The 17,945-nt window shown below is 42.0% G+C and overlaps 1 protein-coding gene across 1 annotated transcript in view; it reads left to right on the top strand.

The window, feature by feature from the left end:
• Positions 1-17,945, top strand: part of ESCO1 (establishment of sister chromatid cohesion N-acetyltransferase 1) — a 115,730-nt gene that overhangs the window by 12,754 nt on the left and 85,031 nt on the right. Inside the window, 2 exon segments of the mRNA XM_029591108.1 lie at positions 3,024-5,176; positions 12,949-13,060. Of these exon segments, the coding sequence (XP_029446968.1) occupies positions 3,026-5,176; positions 12,949-13,060 (2,263 nt within the window). The 5' untranslated portion in view covers positions 3,024-3,025.

Here is a 17,945-nt window from a genome sequence, read left to right as displayed (position 1 = left end):
CATACAAACCCCAGGAAGACACCCATACATTCTCATGCACTGACACACCCTCAGGCAGGCACCCATGCATTCACACACATACACCCCCAGGCAGACTCCCATTCATACACATGCACACACTAAAGGCAGACCCCCTCTCTTTCTTTTGCCAGCAACCTCGGAGCCTCTCTCATTCCTCTGCTGCCACTGTCACTGCTGCCGCCACATGGCTATTTGGGAGGCGCTGATTGCTGCTATTGGCACTGAAGCCCATTCTGCTGCCTCCTCTGTGCAGGCCCCGTGGGCTTCCACTTCCTCCATGTTGATCTCGTACATTATGAGATCCGCATGGAGAAAGTGCTACTCTTGCACATTACCAAAGATTACATGTGCCAATCAGTAAAAAGTAATTTATTTCTTTTTTTTTACCTTTGCTGTCTGATCTTAGTTTTCTAAATGGTTGGTCACAGGCTTTTTTTGTTCCACCTCCCCTTTCTTATTTTTTTGCCATTTTCTTTCATATTGTCTTTTTTTTCTATTTCTTTTCTCTCCATCTATCTTCTTCCCTCATACATTCAGTCAGGTTCTCATTCTCACATACTTTCTCTCTCACACACACACACAGGCTCTCACATGCTCTCTCTCATACAATCATTCATACACAAGTCTCTCTCTTGCACATGCTGTCTGACTCTCACACACCCAGGCTCTCTCTCACTCCCACATGCTGTCTTGCTCAAGCACAGGCTCTCACTGTCACATGCTCTCTCTCATACAATCATTCATACACAAGTCTCTCTCTTGCACATGCTGTCTGACTCTCACACACCCAGGCTCTCTCTCACTCCCACATGCTGTCGTGCTCAAGCACAGGCTCTCACTCCCACATGCTGTCTTTTTCACACACACACACACAGGCTCTCACATGCTGTCTCTGCAAACATTCAGGTCCTCACTCCCGCACCCAATCTCTCAACTCACCTCATACACGCACACAACTCATCGGGCCCTCAGCCTCTCTCTTACCTCTGGGCTTCCTCTTCATGGGTTGCTGCAGGAAGGGCTCTGCAGCGGCCCTGACCTTCTCCGGCCGATCGCGGCGACTCTGATCTTCTCGGGCTGATCCGCGGTGGAAACCCTGCTACCTGGCCTCCTCCTCTTCTCGCCCGCTGCAACAACGCTGCTCCTCTTCTGCACGTGGCTGATGCTCCACCTCCTTCCTGCCCGTACGGCTCCGGCAACATTTTTCTTCCGGGGCCGCGCGGGCAGGAAGGAGGCGGAGCACCTGCTCTTCCTGCTTTCTGCCCGTGCGGCTCCGGCAACATTTTTCTTCCGGGGCCGTGCGGGCAGGAAGGAGGCGGAGCACCTGCTCTTCCTGCTTTCTGCCCGCGCGGCTCCGGCAACATTTTTCTTCCGGGGCCGCGCGGGCAGGAAGGAGGCGGAGCACCTGCTCTTCCTGCTTTCTGCCTGCGCGGCTCCGGCAACATTTTTCTTCCGGGGCCGCGCGGGCAGGAAGGAGGCGGAGCACCTGCTCTTCCTGCTTTCTGCCCGTGCGGCTCCGGCAACATTTTTCTTCCGGGGCCGCGTGGGCAGGAAGGAGGAGGAGCACCTGCGTGACATTTTTCTTCGGGCCGTGGTGACGTAAGCTCCACCACGGCCCCGCCGATCTTCCTGCTGTGCGTCTCCGGCACACAGCACAGCGATACTTTACTACTCAGCCGCCAGTGGGATGAGGTCCACCGGCGGCCGCATTGGCTCCCACTTGCCGGTGTGTCACGTGCATCGGGCTTGCGCGGCACACTGCAGGCGACACACTAAAGTGTCGCGACACACACTTTGGAAAGCTCTAGCATATCAAAATAATGGGAGATTTCCATTAATAATAAATATGATGTTAGTTATATGGTGAAATGTTATTTAAAAAAATTGAATGTTCCTTAGCTTGGCCAAGTAGTCGGGGATTTCCTGCTACGACAAGGGTAACCCAAGTAAAAACAGAATTTTGGCTCTCCACCAGGAAGTTAGGTCCTTTGGAGATTCCTTCCTATTGAGATACCTCTGCAAATGTATAGTAAAGAATAAAGCAGTCTGTTATATTTTCTTTATACCAGAACAACTTTGTGCTTTTCTAGATTCTAGGCAGTCTATTGGACTTTCATCGAATTAGATATATGTCTTGTTAATTGTAATGCTGCAGGTATATTCACGTAAATGCTGTTTCTTGTAAGATATTTTCCCTTGGTTTTTCTCTTTTTTTTCCATTTGCTTTTCCCCCGTATTAATGTGGTCATCAGATTGGGATCTGAGATTGTATAAGGAAACATTATTGTTAGCTTCTTAATGGATTGGTATTATTACCATTATAATTTCTTTTATGTGTGATCACGTTGTTGCTGTGCAAAGATGATTCTTTGTATTTGTTAAAATTATACTAAAACTTAAAAAAAAAAAAGAATCACAGAAGTTAATCTAGCTAGCATGTGTTGCTCTATAGGGATGAACTGCCAATGGGTGGGTTGGCTGACAGTGTGTGGAATACATCAAATAACGTAGCGGCTTTTACATGCAGTTGCAATACGATAGAAACTCAAATATACAATCCTATTTGGACTTTAAACAATTTGGGGTAGATTTTAACAGGTGCGCGCGCTATCCAGTGCGCACACATGGGCGCGCCAATTTTATAACATGCATGCGCATGTTATAAAATCGTCAGGCTGTGCATGCGAGCGTGGCGATGCATCCCGGCCTTCCCTAGTTCCCTACCCTAACCTCCCTTCCCCTCTCCAACCCCTAAATCCAATTTTTTTTTTTTTATTTACCTTTGTTGAGCAAATTACTTCAGATTCCTAGCTGAAGTAAATTGCGCGTGCTGGCAGCCGGGATAGCGAACAATGGCGCTGTCTCAGCCCGCCCCTTGGAAGAGGCCTGGCTCTTGTGTGCGGGGGGGGGGGGGTTTAAAATCGACCCGTTTGTGTACAGTATTTTTGCAATATAATGAAATGAGTCAAAGGATTTTGATTCTCGTGTTCCGCATTTTACAGAAATGGCAGCCCAGAAAAGGAAGACAGCATTAGTGGAAGATTCGGCTAAACGGAGGCGAGTGGACAAGAGCAATAAATGGACTTCTGGGGCAAGCAAGGAAAAGAAGGCATCTCCAGCAAAACGGAGTACAAAGAAGTCAAAAGCAAACATACGTACAGTGCAGAGGAAAAAGAAGTCTAAACCTTCTGACAAACCAAACGGGAAAGGAACAAAAACAGCCATCAAGCCTTCCAGGCCAACAAAACCAGTGCAGAAACAGACCCAGCTAAGCTCAAAGACAGCACCCAACAAAACAGTATTTGTTAAAAATGTGCCAGTAAAGAGAACTGCATTCAAAGCCGCCTCAACAAGAACTGCATCCAAAACTTCCCAGATGAGCCATACCAGCCTTTCAAAATCCCCTCGAAACAATGTACTTAAGGTCACACAGATTTCTTCCAGCACAGATGCACCTCGGAGGAAGATGGCAACAACATCGCTTAAAAGTCAGGCTTGGCATCAACTGAGATCAGTGACAGTTAGTAAGAAATGTGCACCTGAGGCCCTGAGTGCCCAGCATTCTGTACTGAAATCGGTAAGGACCTCAAATAAAACTGTGCCAAGGACCCCAAAGCCAGATACAAAGGTTGCACCAAATAAAGCAAGCAGGAGTAGTCCTAAGGCACTAGCTGAAACTGTAACCTATGACAAAACTAATCTAGGCAAACATGTGCAAAGCCCTAAAGGGAACTTGGCAAGGAAGCCAGTTGGTCAAGGAGCCATGCTGTCATTGCAAAAATCCTCTCGCAGAAGCGCCAGAAATGCGCCCAAAACAGAAATCTGTAGGACCGTGCGGTCGCTTGTTGCCACAGCTCATGGTGCAGCCCAAGCGAAGGAGGAGAAGCCACCTGATCCCAAGCCCATTAAGACTATGCCAGTGTTGGAAGGCAAGAGGGAACAGCCAAGCAGGAGGGCACAGCAACTGCAGAAGACGGGTGTGTCTTCAAAGTCCCTTTGTGGCAAAGGAGCGAAAGGCAGGAAAGCTGGACAAGCGAAGCAAAGCACTGGTGTGAAAAAAGGAAAGGTACCGAGGGTGAAAAAGAAAGGCGATGCGACCATACTGAACACAGAACACAATAAGAAGAAGGGCATAAAGGAGCAGAAGGCGTCCAGAAACTCAAAAGAAACCAAAAGTAAAGGAATAAGAAACGCACAGAAGGAAAAATCAGTTGGTAAAGTTGTCCGTAAGTTAAGTAATCACAACTGTTGTGAGACTAACCGGCAACGATCAAAGGTTTCTCCTGTGCAGAACCTTCACCAAGAGACTGGTGAAGATCAGAAGGTCTCTCCTGTTCCTTCCTTTAAAGAGACCACAGGGAAGGCCATTTCTGTCCAGACTGTGTCAGCGAGAGGGAATGCAGGACAAAAGCTGAAGTCAAAGAAAGCCTTGCACCAGAAGGTGAAGAGCAAACTGAAATCAAAGTGTTCACAGCCACAGGGGCCTGACATCAATCCAGCCCAGGAACCGGAGGACAGTAGCAAAGCCAAACGGATAAGTATTCTTGAACTGTGTGAGGAAATAGCAGGTGAGATTGAGTCCGACACAGTGGAAGTGATCAAGGAGGCGGTGAATGCTGAACATGAAAAGGGAGAGGAGACACTTGAAAAACCCCAGCTGGAGCAAACAGAGGCTGAAGTGCATAAATTGGCTTTGTGTGATGGAGGTCAGAATAACCCGTCAAAGTGCTTTTTCCCCAGCAGAAAGGTGCTGCCTGTGAAATGTAAGTTAAATGGGAAAACCAGTCCAACCAGTAAGAACTCCAAGTGGAACAAAATTAAACTGAAGAAAGCCAATCCCCTAAATCAAAATCATTTAACAAAACTTACAGCCCTTCCAAATCTGGAATTGCTAAAAAGAATTGTAAAAACCCCTCAGGCAATGCAGTGCATTTCTACTGCAGAAACTCATGTTCCAAAGAAACACAACCAGCCCCCCGTGACGGGACCACAGGAGAAGGGAGGTGGAAGTCCTAATGTGAGGAAACCGGAAGACACTTGCTTGGAAAAAAGGAAGTCTACTGATGTGACACCAGACCTAGTCAAGCCAACGACGATGGCTCCTGAAAGCAGGGAGGTGGCTGAGTACACAGAGCTAGAGGCCACTCCAGATGAGGTAACTGGTGTTATTTTTGATATGCAAATAAGCAGCTTTCAAAAGTGTAGATTGTGATGCCTTGCATGACTGTTCAAGTCAGTAACTTTTAATAGTATTTTGCTAGGTTTTGGTGCCTTAACTTCTGAAGCTTAACAATTCAAAAGGCATTTAAGGTTTATGAGGTACTTTTACCTTTGGACTCCTGTTTAAAGAAATTCTACAGCTGAGTCAGTCCTTACAGTTTCTTTAATTTCTTATATCTTTATTTGACAAGACTCCTTGGTTTAAAATGGATTAGGTAATACAATTCACTTGATAGTCCCCCGACACGGATGCCGTGTTTCGCCCCACAGGCTGCTTCAGGATGGACAAAAAAGTCAAGTTCATATGCTACAAAAGAGAACAAATATATCCAATGTAAGGACAAAATGGAAAAGCGGTACGGTATATACAGCACAAGATATGACAATAAACAGACCTCTCGAGTCCATTCTGTTTTACATAGAAGTCTTTTACAAGCGCTCGATTCCTCCTAAGTTATTTAAAGATGTCGCAAAATGGCGCCCAAAAAATTAACCAAGCCCTTGCGATTCACGGATATGGGAAGTGATCAATCCCTTGCGAACAAGAATGCCAGTTAAAGCAGGTGTCTGACTTCGTATCTCACAATAATATTCAGCGTGTAAAGATAAAACAATTACCCCGTCACAGCTTAGAGTTAGTATCAAGAACAAAAATGTTAAAAACAAATGTAAACACATTGGGTATAACACATAAATAGGCAAAAAATATAAGCAGTTTATAGATAGTTCTTGTTCATACAATGCATCGAGGAGCTATCAACTTGTGTTAGAGTAACATCTCTGCACAGCGATGTGTAAACAAAGAACCAGAAAGTAATGCCTATATCACTTGTCAGAAAAGTAATGGAAATGTCATCATTCACTAAGGAGGGGGAAGATTCATAAAAAATGAACCCACGCTATTTCTGAATAAAGGCCATGTGGAGATAGTCTGAAGGGTAAAAATCCATTTCTCCTCTCTCTGAAGTAGCATCTTAGAGAAACCCCACCCCAGGGGGAGGGGAAATTAAAATATCAATGGTAAAAAATTGGGGATCAGAGATAGAATGGACGGCTGTCAACCAATGCATAACTAACGGAGCCTTTTCCTGTGAGGTCCGAATGCAAGAAGTGTCATCTTGCCAACATATAACATCCAGCACGGGCAAATGACGACATAGATGACACCTGTTGAATTACATGTGGTAGTATGATGAAGGCCATATTCCTTATTTGTAATGGGGTGTTGAAAAGATAATATTTGTAAGGAATGAACACAAACTGAGCAATGCTCACAGGTGTGATGACTAACAAGAGAGGAAATTGATGTGGGTTGGCGACGTCACTCTGAATGTACCAGAAGATCCTGTAAGTTCTTACCTTGGTGAGGAAGAATTTATATACCCCTCACATTTTTTTGAATTTATTCCGATCTGGCTGAGATACATAGATGACATCCTGTTAATTTGGACTTGGACCAACATTCAGTTTTTTTTTTCTTCTGTGAGTGGTTAAATAGTTGCGACCACAATCTGCAATTTAATTATTGTTTGCAATGATCTAAGATTTAGTTTTTGGATATCCAAATCACATTTGAATGCAACAGGTTTTTGATTACAATTTGTTTGTAAGGATACTGATTGCAACAGTTTATTATTATTTAATAGTCACTATCCATATTCACTTAGTCAATATTTCTGTCGGTCAATTTTTTCGGTTGCGGTGGCTATGCACCATGAAAAAGGAATATGTGGTAGAAGCCAAGGAAATGATGATCGAGGGGTTAAAGGGGCACTTAGAGAAGATAAGGCCATCGCGGAAAGATTAAATGATTTCTTTGCTTCGGTGTTTACTGAAGAGGATGTTGGGGAGGTACCCGTAATGGAGAAGGTTTTCATGGGTAATGATTCAGATGGACTGAATCAAATCACGGTGAACCTAGAAGATGTGGTAGGCCTGATTGACAAACTGAAGAGTAGTAAATCACCTGGACCGGATGGTATACACCCCAGAGTTCTGAAGGAACTAAAAAATGAAATTTCAGACCTATTAGTAAAAATTTGTAACTTATCATTAAAATCATTCATTGTACCTGAAGACTGGAGGATAGCAAATGTAACCCCAATATTTAAAAAAGGGCTCCAGGGGCGATCCGGGAAACTACAGACCGGTTAGCCTGACTTCAGTGCCAGGAAAAATAGTGGAAAGTGTTCTAAACATCAAAATCACAGAACATATAGAAAGACATGGTTTAATGGAACAAAGTCAGCATGGCTTTACCCAGGGCAAGTCTTGCCTCACAAATCTGCTTCACTTTTTTGAAGGAGTTAATAAATATGTGGATAAAGGTGAACTGGTAGATATAGTATACTTGGATTTTCAGAAGGCGTTTGACAAAGTTCCTCATGAGAGGCTTCTAGGAAAAGTAAAAAGTCATGGGATAGGTGGCGATGTCCTTTTGTGGATTGCAAACTGGCTAAAAGACAGGAAACAGAGAGTAGGATTGAATGGGCAATTTTCTCAGTGGAAGGGAGTGGACAGTGGAGTGCCTCAGGGATCTGTATTGGGACCCTTACTGTTCAATATATTTATAAATGATCTGGAAAGAAATACGACGAGTGAGATAATCAAATTTGCAGATGACACAAAATTGTTCAGAGTAGTTAAATCACAAGCAGATTGTGATAAATTGCAGGAAGACCTTGTGAGGCTGGAAAATTGGGCATCCAAATGGCAGATGAAATTTAATGTGGATAAGTGCAAGGTGATGCATATAGAGAAAAATAACCCATGCTATAATTACACAATGCTGGGTTCCATATTAGGTGCTACAACCCAAGAAAGAGATCTAGGTGTCATAGTGGATAACACATTGAAATCGTCGGTGCAGTGTGCTGCGGCAGTCAAAAAAGCAAACAGAATGTTGGGAATTATTAGAAAAGGAATGATGAATAAAACGGAAAATGTCATAATGCCTCTGTATCGCTCCATGGTGAGACCGCACCTTGAATACTGTGTACAATTCTGGTCGCCGCATCTCAAAAAAGATATAATTGCGATGTACAGAGAAGGGCTACCAAAATGATAAAGGGGAATGGAACAACTCCCCTATGAGAAAAGACTAAAGAGGTTAGGACTTTTCAGCTTGGAGAAGAGACGACTGAGGGGGGATATGATAGAGGTGTTTAAAATCATGAGAGGTCTAGAACGGGTAGATGTGAATCGGTTATTTACTCTTTCGGATAGTAGAAAGACTAGGGGGCACTCCATGAAGTTAGCATGGGGCACATTTAAAACTAATCGGAGAAAGTTCTTTTTTACTCAACGCACAATTAAACTCTGGAATTTGTTGCCAGAGAATGTGGTTAGTGCAGTTAGTATAGCTGTGTTTAAAAAAGGATTGGATAAGTTCTTGGAGGAGAAGTCCATTACCTGCTATTAAGTTCACTTAGAGAATAGCCACTGCCATTAGCAGTGGTTACATGGAATAGACTTAGTTTTTGGGTACTTGCCAAGTTTTTATGGCCTGGATTGGCCACTGTTGGAAACAGGATGCTGGGCTTGATGGACCCTTGGTCTGACCCAGTATGGCATTTTCTTATGTTCTTATGAAATGATGTCCCATTTTCTGGCAAAAGGTTATCCCTATCGAGTACTGAAACATGCATTCAAATGGGCGTTATACATTAACTGGGATTTGTTGTTTCAATCACAATCATCAGGGGCTAATATTAATTGTATACTTCCATTCTCATCAAGTGTGAGAGAAATTAGCTCTATTATTAGAAATCACGGACTGATGTTATCATTACATGGGGTCTTTAACAATCCGATAAGATTTACATTTCACGGGGGTAAGAACATACGGGATCTTCTGGTACATTTAGAGTTATGTCGCCAGCCCACATCAATTTCCTCTCCTGTTAGTCATCACACCTGTGGGCATTGCTCAGTTTGTGTACATTCCTTACAAATATTATCTTTTCAGCACCCCATTACAAATAAGGAATATGGGCTTCATCATACTACCACATGTAATTCAACAGATGTCATCTATGTCGTCATTTGCCCATGCTGGATGTTATATGTTGGCAAGATGACGCTTCTTGCATTCAGATCTCACGGGAAAAGGCTCCGTTAGTTACGCATTGGTTGATAGCTGGCCATTCGATCTCTGATCTCCAATTTTTTGCCACTCCCCGGGGTGGGGATTTCCTTAAGATGCTACTTCAGAGGGAGCAGAAATGGATTTTAACCCTTCAGACTATCTCCACACGGCCTTAATTCAGAAATAGAGTGGGTTCATTTTTTTATGAATCTTCCTCCTCCTTAGTGAATGACGTCAGAAAGGTAATGGAAATATCAAGTGATGTAGACATTACTTTCTGGTTCTTTGTTTACACATCGCTATGCAGAGATTTTGTTACTCTAACACAAGACAATAATTCTTGTTCATACAATGCATCGAGGAGCTATCTATAAACCGCTTATAGTATTTGCCTATGTGTTATACCTGATGTGTTTACATTTGTTTTTAACATTTATATTCTTGAAACTGTAACTCTAAGCTGTGATGAGGTTAATTGTTTTATCTTTATACATTGAATATTATTGTGAGACATGATGTCAGATGCCTGCTTTGACTGACATTCTTGATTTGCAAGGGATTGGTCACTTCCCGAATCTGTGAATTGCAAGGGATTGGTTAATTTTTTTGGTGCCGTTTTGCGGTGTCTTTAAATAATAAAGGATGAATCGAGCACTTGTAAAAGACTTCTGTGTAAAACAGAATGGACATTTGAGAGGTCTGTTTATTGTCATATCTTGTGCTGTATATACTGTACCACTTTTCCATTTTGTCCTTACATTGTATATACTTGTTCTCTTTTTTTTTTTTTTTTTAGCATATGAACTTGACTTTCTTGTCCCTCCTGATGCAGCCTGTGGGGCGAAACACGGTATCCGTGTCGTGGGTCTATCAAGTGAATTGTATTACCTTACCCATTTTAAACCGAGGATTCTTGTTGAATGAAGATATGAGACATTAAAGAAACTGTAAGGACTGACTCAGTTTGTGCTACCCTCCACATATTTGCAAATGAATACTGAGTGTGAATGTTTCTCCACTTTTCCTGCTTTAAAAATATTCCACCCCATTTTCCACCATCTTCAGTCTTGGAATAGTTATATGACGAAATGTTGCCAGCTGGTTTGCAGATGCCTACTGGTGGTCATTGGCTTGGGCTCTGCAGAGCTGAGTGCTGGAGGTGGGAGACATGCTAACACACTGACCCGCACCTTTCTGCCAGCCCAGCAGGATCCTTTTTTAGCTGATGAAGGCCGTGTTTAAAAAGCCGATATTCCAGATTTAGCTTATAATTACGAGGAATAGGAAAACTATAGAAACTTCCTAAAGATTAGGGCCAGGGCTGGAAAACGTCTGGGTGACTAACTTGCCATTTTTAGTACCTGCAAATGCCAAAATGCAAAGGGGGGCGGGGGGGGGGGGAGGTGCCAGTGCAGCCCAGCAGAGTCCATGCTGTCGGGCTGCAGAAAGGGGCTGCTGGGCTGAGGAGAAAGGAATGGCAAGTCCTGTGGACCAACAGAGTCCCAGCCAGCAATTTGTGGAGATGGGATGATGCCACTGTGGCTCGATAAGAGTCCTGGCTGCTAAATCCTGGAGAGGTGGAGGTACTACTCTGTGCTGCTGTGCCCTGCAGAAGTTGCTTGGTGGGGATGTATGGCAACAAGGAGCAATCTTTGGGCGGAAGAGTGCATACAAAAAACTAGAGGGAAAAGGAGGAAGAGACTCGAGGAAAGAATGTGGCAAGGGAGGCTGAGCAATGATCAGGGGAAAAAAGGCAAAATAAAAAAGCACAAAATAGAAAAGTAAAAAGAGGAAAAATGTAAAAAAAAAAAATGAACACCCTCCACCCCAAAAAACAGCAAAATAAGGAAAAGGCATACAAAATTAAAGAAAATGGAAAGGCTTCAAGGGCAAAACTAAAAATAAATCATAAAAGAAAAATAGAACAAATTACAAGGGAAAAAACTTGTATTTTTGTAATTTTCCCTGGCTCCTAAATGTTACTAATTCAACCAGATGGTGAAACTTGATTATTATTATTGGATCTGTTGGTTAATATAATCAAATTATAATAGACCAACACTCATCCGTATATCTTCAATTTTAGACGCTCTCACTCTGATGCCAACAAAGTTATACTTTTAGTAAAATGACCATCATACTAGGCGTCATCATATTAGCTTACGCTTTTAGACTCTGCCTTACGATTAATCATAGGTCACTGAGTGGAAAATCCAGCGATAATACTTTTTTTCAAGTCCTTTTTTTATGCAATTAAAACTTTAAATATTAAAGAACTTAACTTAGCTAAATCTGTTTCAATACTCGGATTCATTCTTGATGGTCGATCAGCTCCAAATTCTTCCTGTATAATCCCGACAACTCTGGCTTACATTCAGGTGCTGTAGGTATTTACCTATCCCATTCAAGAAAGAATTCAGATACTGTTTGTCTCCTGCTGTTCCAGGCATCCACTCCTTTCTCTGTAAAGAAATATTTCCTAAGATTACTCCTACCCCCTTTCACCATTATCCCATGACACATTATTCTAGATCCTCCTTTCCATTGAAAGAGGCCTCCTGTGCCTGGAAACCTTGGAGGTATTTAGAGGTCTATCATATGTCCCCTATCTCACCTTTCCTCTGAGGGTATACATGTTTAGATTGTTTGTCCCCAGTTGCATTAGAAAGAAGACCAATGACCATTTTAGAAAGAGGGAAAAGGAAGAAGAGGCTGGAAGAAAGAATGTGGCATGGGATGCTGAGCAAAGAACTGGGGAAAAAAAGGCAAAATAAGAAAAAAAACCCCTACAAAATAGAAAAGTGAAAGGGAATGCCCATTGTGGGCATAAAGCTACGGAATGAGCATTTGAGCACTTACGTTTACTGATACCACAAGTGTTTGACTTTTTGATGGCTTTATTACAACTTTATTTGCTTCTATTGTTTGTCAATTTGTATATGTCAGATCTATTCCGTTATTTTAGCTGTCAATACCTTGCAATATTAGCAGCAGAGGATACATTTTTAAATGTAGTTTCCACAGATCCTTATGCTTTTAGATATTATGCAAGGAGGTCATGTTTTGTCACACAAAGAAAAAAAAAAGTGCAGAAAAGTTACCTTTACAGTGTTCAGTTGCTGAACTTCCTCCTGCTGTGTCATGAGTTATATTAATTTTGCGGGCAATTTTCAAACTGGCTAGGTGCAAAGCTTCTGTGGACCTTCGCCCTAATTTTCGTAGGGAAATTACATACATGCGCCTTCCCTTTGGAAACTGCCACAGATTCAAAGTACTTGCAGGCGCTTTTTTTTGTGGGTAAACTTTTATTCTGGAAAATAATGTGCATAATTTGAAAATGAAATCTCTGCACGTCACTGTCCAGGCCCGCCCAGGAATGCCGCCCGCTAATGATATGCACGCTTTAGAACCCCCATATGTCCTCTTAGCTGGACTGAGTGGGGTTGGTTTTTAGATCGCTGGTTTACCTGGGAAGATGGCCTTGAAGGCTGTTGGCCAAAGCTGGGTGAAAAAGTGCTGCCTAGTACCTCAGTTTTGGACATTTGGTCCATATGTAATGCATGCAGGAAAGCAAGAAGCCCTAATTCCTGTTAATAACAGTAATACTGATATACTTTTAGACATTTAGGTTGCATTTGGAGTCGAGTCCAGAAAATACACCAGAGAAATGCACAACAGGCCCACCTCCATCAAAACTAGTGAAACTGGAAAACGGGGAGCGGGGATCTCCAGGTAAGATTTCATTTATTCAAAAGGATCAAATGATTCTGCCCTTTGATTTTTCCATCTATTCTCCCACCTGATGTTTCTCCTTGCTTCTTCCTTTTCAGCTCATTAGAGGCCTATCATTTGGAGATGGAGGTACTGTACTCTTCACCCACTTGTACCTTTTTCATGTTCTACTGTCTAAAAAAAAATGCAAATCAAAGTGCATTAAAGTAGGCATTTCTTTCACTGATCTACACAACATAACTACATTTTCATTGTGGAGGAACAATTCCAAAAGTAATTAAGAATAAAAAAGCAAAAAGTCTTGATTGCATAAATATTCACATCCCTTGACTCAGCACTTGGCTGAAGCCCCTTCTTCAGCAATAACATGCATTCGTTGTTTAGGATAATTGTCATGCATTGAGGTTGAAAGGGGATAAACTCAGGAGTAATCTTAGGAAATATTTTGTTACAGAGAGCATGGTGGATGTGTGGAGACAAAACCAATATCTGAATTCAAGAAGGGGATCTCTAAGAACGTGATGGGAATTATAAAGCTAAATTAATTGGGCAGACTAGGTGGGTCATGCGGTCTTTCTGCAGTCATGTTTCTATCTGCTTTGCACATTTTTACCCATTCTTCTTGGCAGAAGAGATGAAGCTTTGTTGACTCTGGGCTGCAGTCTTCTTCTTGCCACAGATTTTCTATTGGATTCAGGTCTGGGCTTTGACTGTGCCACTTTTCTCTTGCTCATCCACTCCATTCCCAAGTCTGTTGCAGACTGGAACAGGTTTTCCTCCAGGATCTTCTGTACTTTGCACCATCCATCTTCCCCCTCAGTTTTCGCAAGCCTCCCTGTTGCAAAGCATCTCCGCAGCATAATGCTGTCATCGTCATTATAGGGATTGGTGTCAGTAGGGTGATGTGCTGGGTTTGTTAAACGCTACACATATCACTTAGCATTGAAACCAGAAAGTTCCACATTAGTCTCCTCAGACCATAAAACCTCCCATATGCGTGCAGTGTCTCCTAAATGCTATTTGGAACATCATATGGCTTTTCTTCAGCAGTGGCTTCCCGCTTGCCACTGTGTCATACAGGTCATCTTGGTGGAGTAATCTTGAAATAGTTAATTAGTCAATATTTTGTCCAGTCTCAGCCAAAGACCTCTGTAGTTCATTTAAAGTAATCTTAAGCCTCACAGTGACCTTCTAAAGGAGTTTTCTCAACCTTCAGGTACCAACTTTGGAGAGAGGACTGATCCTGGCTGTGTCTTGGTGGTCCATAAAATGCAAAAAAGGGAAAACATTTTTGATTATACATTATATATGTATTATCACATTACTCTTTCAAAATTTTTATTATACATTTTTCAAAAGTAGATATCAACAATATGGTATGGTATATTTCATATTTATATCAATAAGCATCTGTAAAAATACATGAACCCCACACAATATGAAAAGATCCTAAAATGCACCATGCAGAAAATCACTGAATAATATAATCACATTGTACATAAATCATACATAAAACCTAAATCATACATGCTTATATTTTTCAATTGCACAAAACTGTGGAATATAGAGCTTTTTACATATTTACATGTTCATAATATGGAGAAAACTCTTTTCAGAACAGATTCAAATAATAGGTTTTTAGAATGCACAGATAATAAATCACTTGAAATGTCTTCAAAAATTCAGAGTCCCCCAACAAGAGACTCTTGTTTCACTGCTGTTCAGCTTCTTAAAGGGTATTTAGCTGAAAACCACAATGCTGTGAGATGGACTGTTGAGATGATTCAGAAACTTCAAAGAAGGCCCAAGTAATCTTTTATTTTATAGGAGATGCCAGATGTCAAAAGGATTCATACCACCCCATGATATATCCGACTGGAAATTTTTCAACATTATGCATTTATATGTTTGCAATTGCTGAGCAGGCTTTCTTCATATAATCTATAAATTTAAAATAAATACTTAAAAAAATTAAATTTATATAACAATCTTTACTAGAAAACCTCTATATAATAAAACAGCACTCACATTTTGAAAACCAAGTGAGGATTCCTTTAGCCAAAGTCATGGTGGGGTTGCGCTTATCAGCTTCTCCACCAGATCATATGCAATGCATCTATAATTCAAATAATGAGTTTAATAGTTATTTACTCACTACATCTACAACAAGTAAAAGAACCCCAAACGACTAATGTTTGTCATCTATTGAAGTGATCAAAAGCTTACCTCTAAAGCAGTGGTTCTCAACGTTTTTCCCATCGTGACACACCTGACAGACCACGCTCACATCTGTGACACACTGCTCAGGCGGAAATAAGAAAAATAAAGGCCCAGTATTATTTTTTATTGTTAAGAATGACACAAGGGAAAGATAAGTACTCTGTCTGAACAGAAATTGCATAAACATCCCATACCAAAACAGTGCCAATTTCCAGTACTCAAACTTACAAGGCAAAACATCAGGCCGTAAAACATCAGGCCGTAAAACTCCAATACTCCTATTAGGAAAACGGACCAAGCCAGGCTGCTATAAAGTCCTACACAGAAACTACACGCCAGCAGAATACCTCACCTCAGTTACAAGTTCAGATCCTCACCTAACAAAGAATAAAGAGACCATAAAGTATAAATAGAAACACGCCAATGAAAACTGAACTGGAAACCGCAACAAGCCAGAGATTCTGTGTGCAGTATAACAAGGGAAAAAGAGAAACATCACCAGTGTCATAAAACAAATCAAGAAATATAAAATCAGTAGCAGTAAAACCAGCTGATGAATGAAAAATCCAATAATTAAAAACATACCAAAAATTTCTAGAGACCAATAAAATATTTCCAAATAGCAGGCACAAAGACCCAATAATGAAAAATAATAATGATAAAAAAATGCTTTGCTCTGCATAGCTGGGAACGTTTGATATCCAGGTGCCCTGATATTATTTTGAGTTAGCAGGAGGAGGGATGGTTTGCTTGCAACTTTCTCCTCTCTCTCTCTCTCACTGGCTCTCAATCACGCACATTTACACATGTTTTTTCTCTCTCCCTTATATATGCTCTTAATCACACATTTACACACATGCTGTCTTTTCTCACACACACACACACACACTTTCAATCACACACTTACATACATGCTCTCTCTCTTTCTCTCACTTTCACACAGGGTCTCGATCACATACTCTCACCTACACAGGCTCAGTCACACACAAACACACATGCTCTTAATCATACATATACATGATCTCTCTCACTTACACATACAGGTTCTCGGTCATACACTTACATTCATGCTATCTCAATCACACACATACTCTCTCTTACACAAACAGGTTTTCAATCACACACTTACACATAGAGGCTCTCACTCACATACATTCTGTTTGTCTGTCTGTCTCTCTCTCTCACACTCACACACACACAAAATCTCAAATACATATGCATGCATGCTTTCTCACTCCCCCCACCTAACTAGCGGCAGCAGCAGCCTCTTCCACTACCAGTTCTTGTGGCCTCGAGAAAGGACTTCCATCGGCCGTGGGGGCTGACTTTGCTCCTCTGTGCCGCGCTGCTCATTCTTAAGGCCGGGCCTTTCTTCTTCGGGCCACACTGCTAGCACTAGCATGGTCTCTTCTTCCCGCGTGTGCAGCCACTGCATTCCACTTCCTCTTCTGGACCACGGGGGGTGGGGGGGTGGGAAGAAGAGACCATGCTGGTGCCACTGACTCCAGCTCTCCTGCTTGCATTCCGCCTGGGCTGACAGCATTTTAAGCCCGGGCGGATGATGAATTCCTATGTCGCTGGGGCAGGGGGAGCTCTGGGCCAGCGGGGGACTGGAAAGTGTAGCGACACACCTGTGTGTGCTTCAGGACACACCGGTTGAGAACCGCTGCTCTAAAGTGAAAGAAAACGATTTCAAGGTGCTGAGAACAGCTGTGGGTCGCATAAGCAGTTTCACATTGAAAGCACGAACGCCGTGCTTGCACGTTAACAGGGAACAGTGTGTCTTGATGGTGCCAAACTGTTTCCGTTTTATGATGATGGACCTGACAGTGCTCCAAGGGATATTCAAACTAAAATATTTTTATAGCCTTCCCCAACTTGTATCTTTGAATAACTTTATACCAGAGTCCCTTCACCATGTTTTGACCTTTGCTTCGAATTCACTTCATGCAACAGAAATGGCTTGATTCTTCATCCAGTAATATTCATCTCAGCTATTGTAATTGGAAAGAGTTGGGCTCTGTTTAACTTCATATTTTACTTGTTAAAGCAATTTTTTGAACCAGAGCCAATTTGGCTTTACTGTTGACAAAGAGTGTGAAGACCTGTGCAATCAAGATTTTAATTTAATTGTTTTTGTTCTTAATTACTTTTGGGATATTTTGAAGTTTTTCTTTCATGATCAAAGTGTAGAGTATACTGTACAGATAATAAATGCAACAAACTCCTACTTTATTCAGTGCTATTTTGCTAGAAAAAAAAAAAAGGGGGCCAATACTCAGATGCAAAGCCATCCTTGGAAGAGGCAATGGGAGGAAATCAGGGCAAACATCCAGTGCCCCCATCTCCAAGGTAGCCCAACCGCCCGCAGGGTACAGTCATTGCATGATTCTCCCTCCTGCCAGTGGGAGGCATAAGAGAGTTGTGCTTTTACCTGCTGCATCCTCCTCTGCAACAGTTTGGGGGAGGAGGTTCAAAGAGAGACGGGCACTTTTGATGCTTTTCTCAGATTTTGAGTCAGGAGATTTCATTATCACAGACGTGTCCACGTGTTGCCACAGTAATACATAAAGTGGTTCAAAGGAGACAAAAGGAGAAAAAATACCTAATAGTGCTGCTAATAGTAATTAAAGTTACATGCTACAGAATGATTAATAGAATGGAC

The sequence above is a fragment of the Rhinatrema bivittatum genome, chromosome 2 (genome assembly GCF_901001135.1).
Source record: "Rhinatrema bivittatum chromosome 2, aRhiBiv1.1, whole genome shotgun sequence".
In the NCBI taxonomy this organism is placed as follows: domain Eukaryota; kingdom Metazoa; phylum Chordata; class Amphibia; order Gymnophiona; family Rhinatrematidae; genus Rhinatrema; species Rhinatrema bivittatum.
This window is presented reverse-complemented; position numbering and strand designations above follow the sequence as displayed.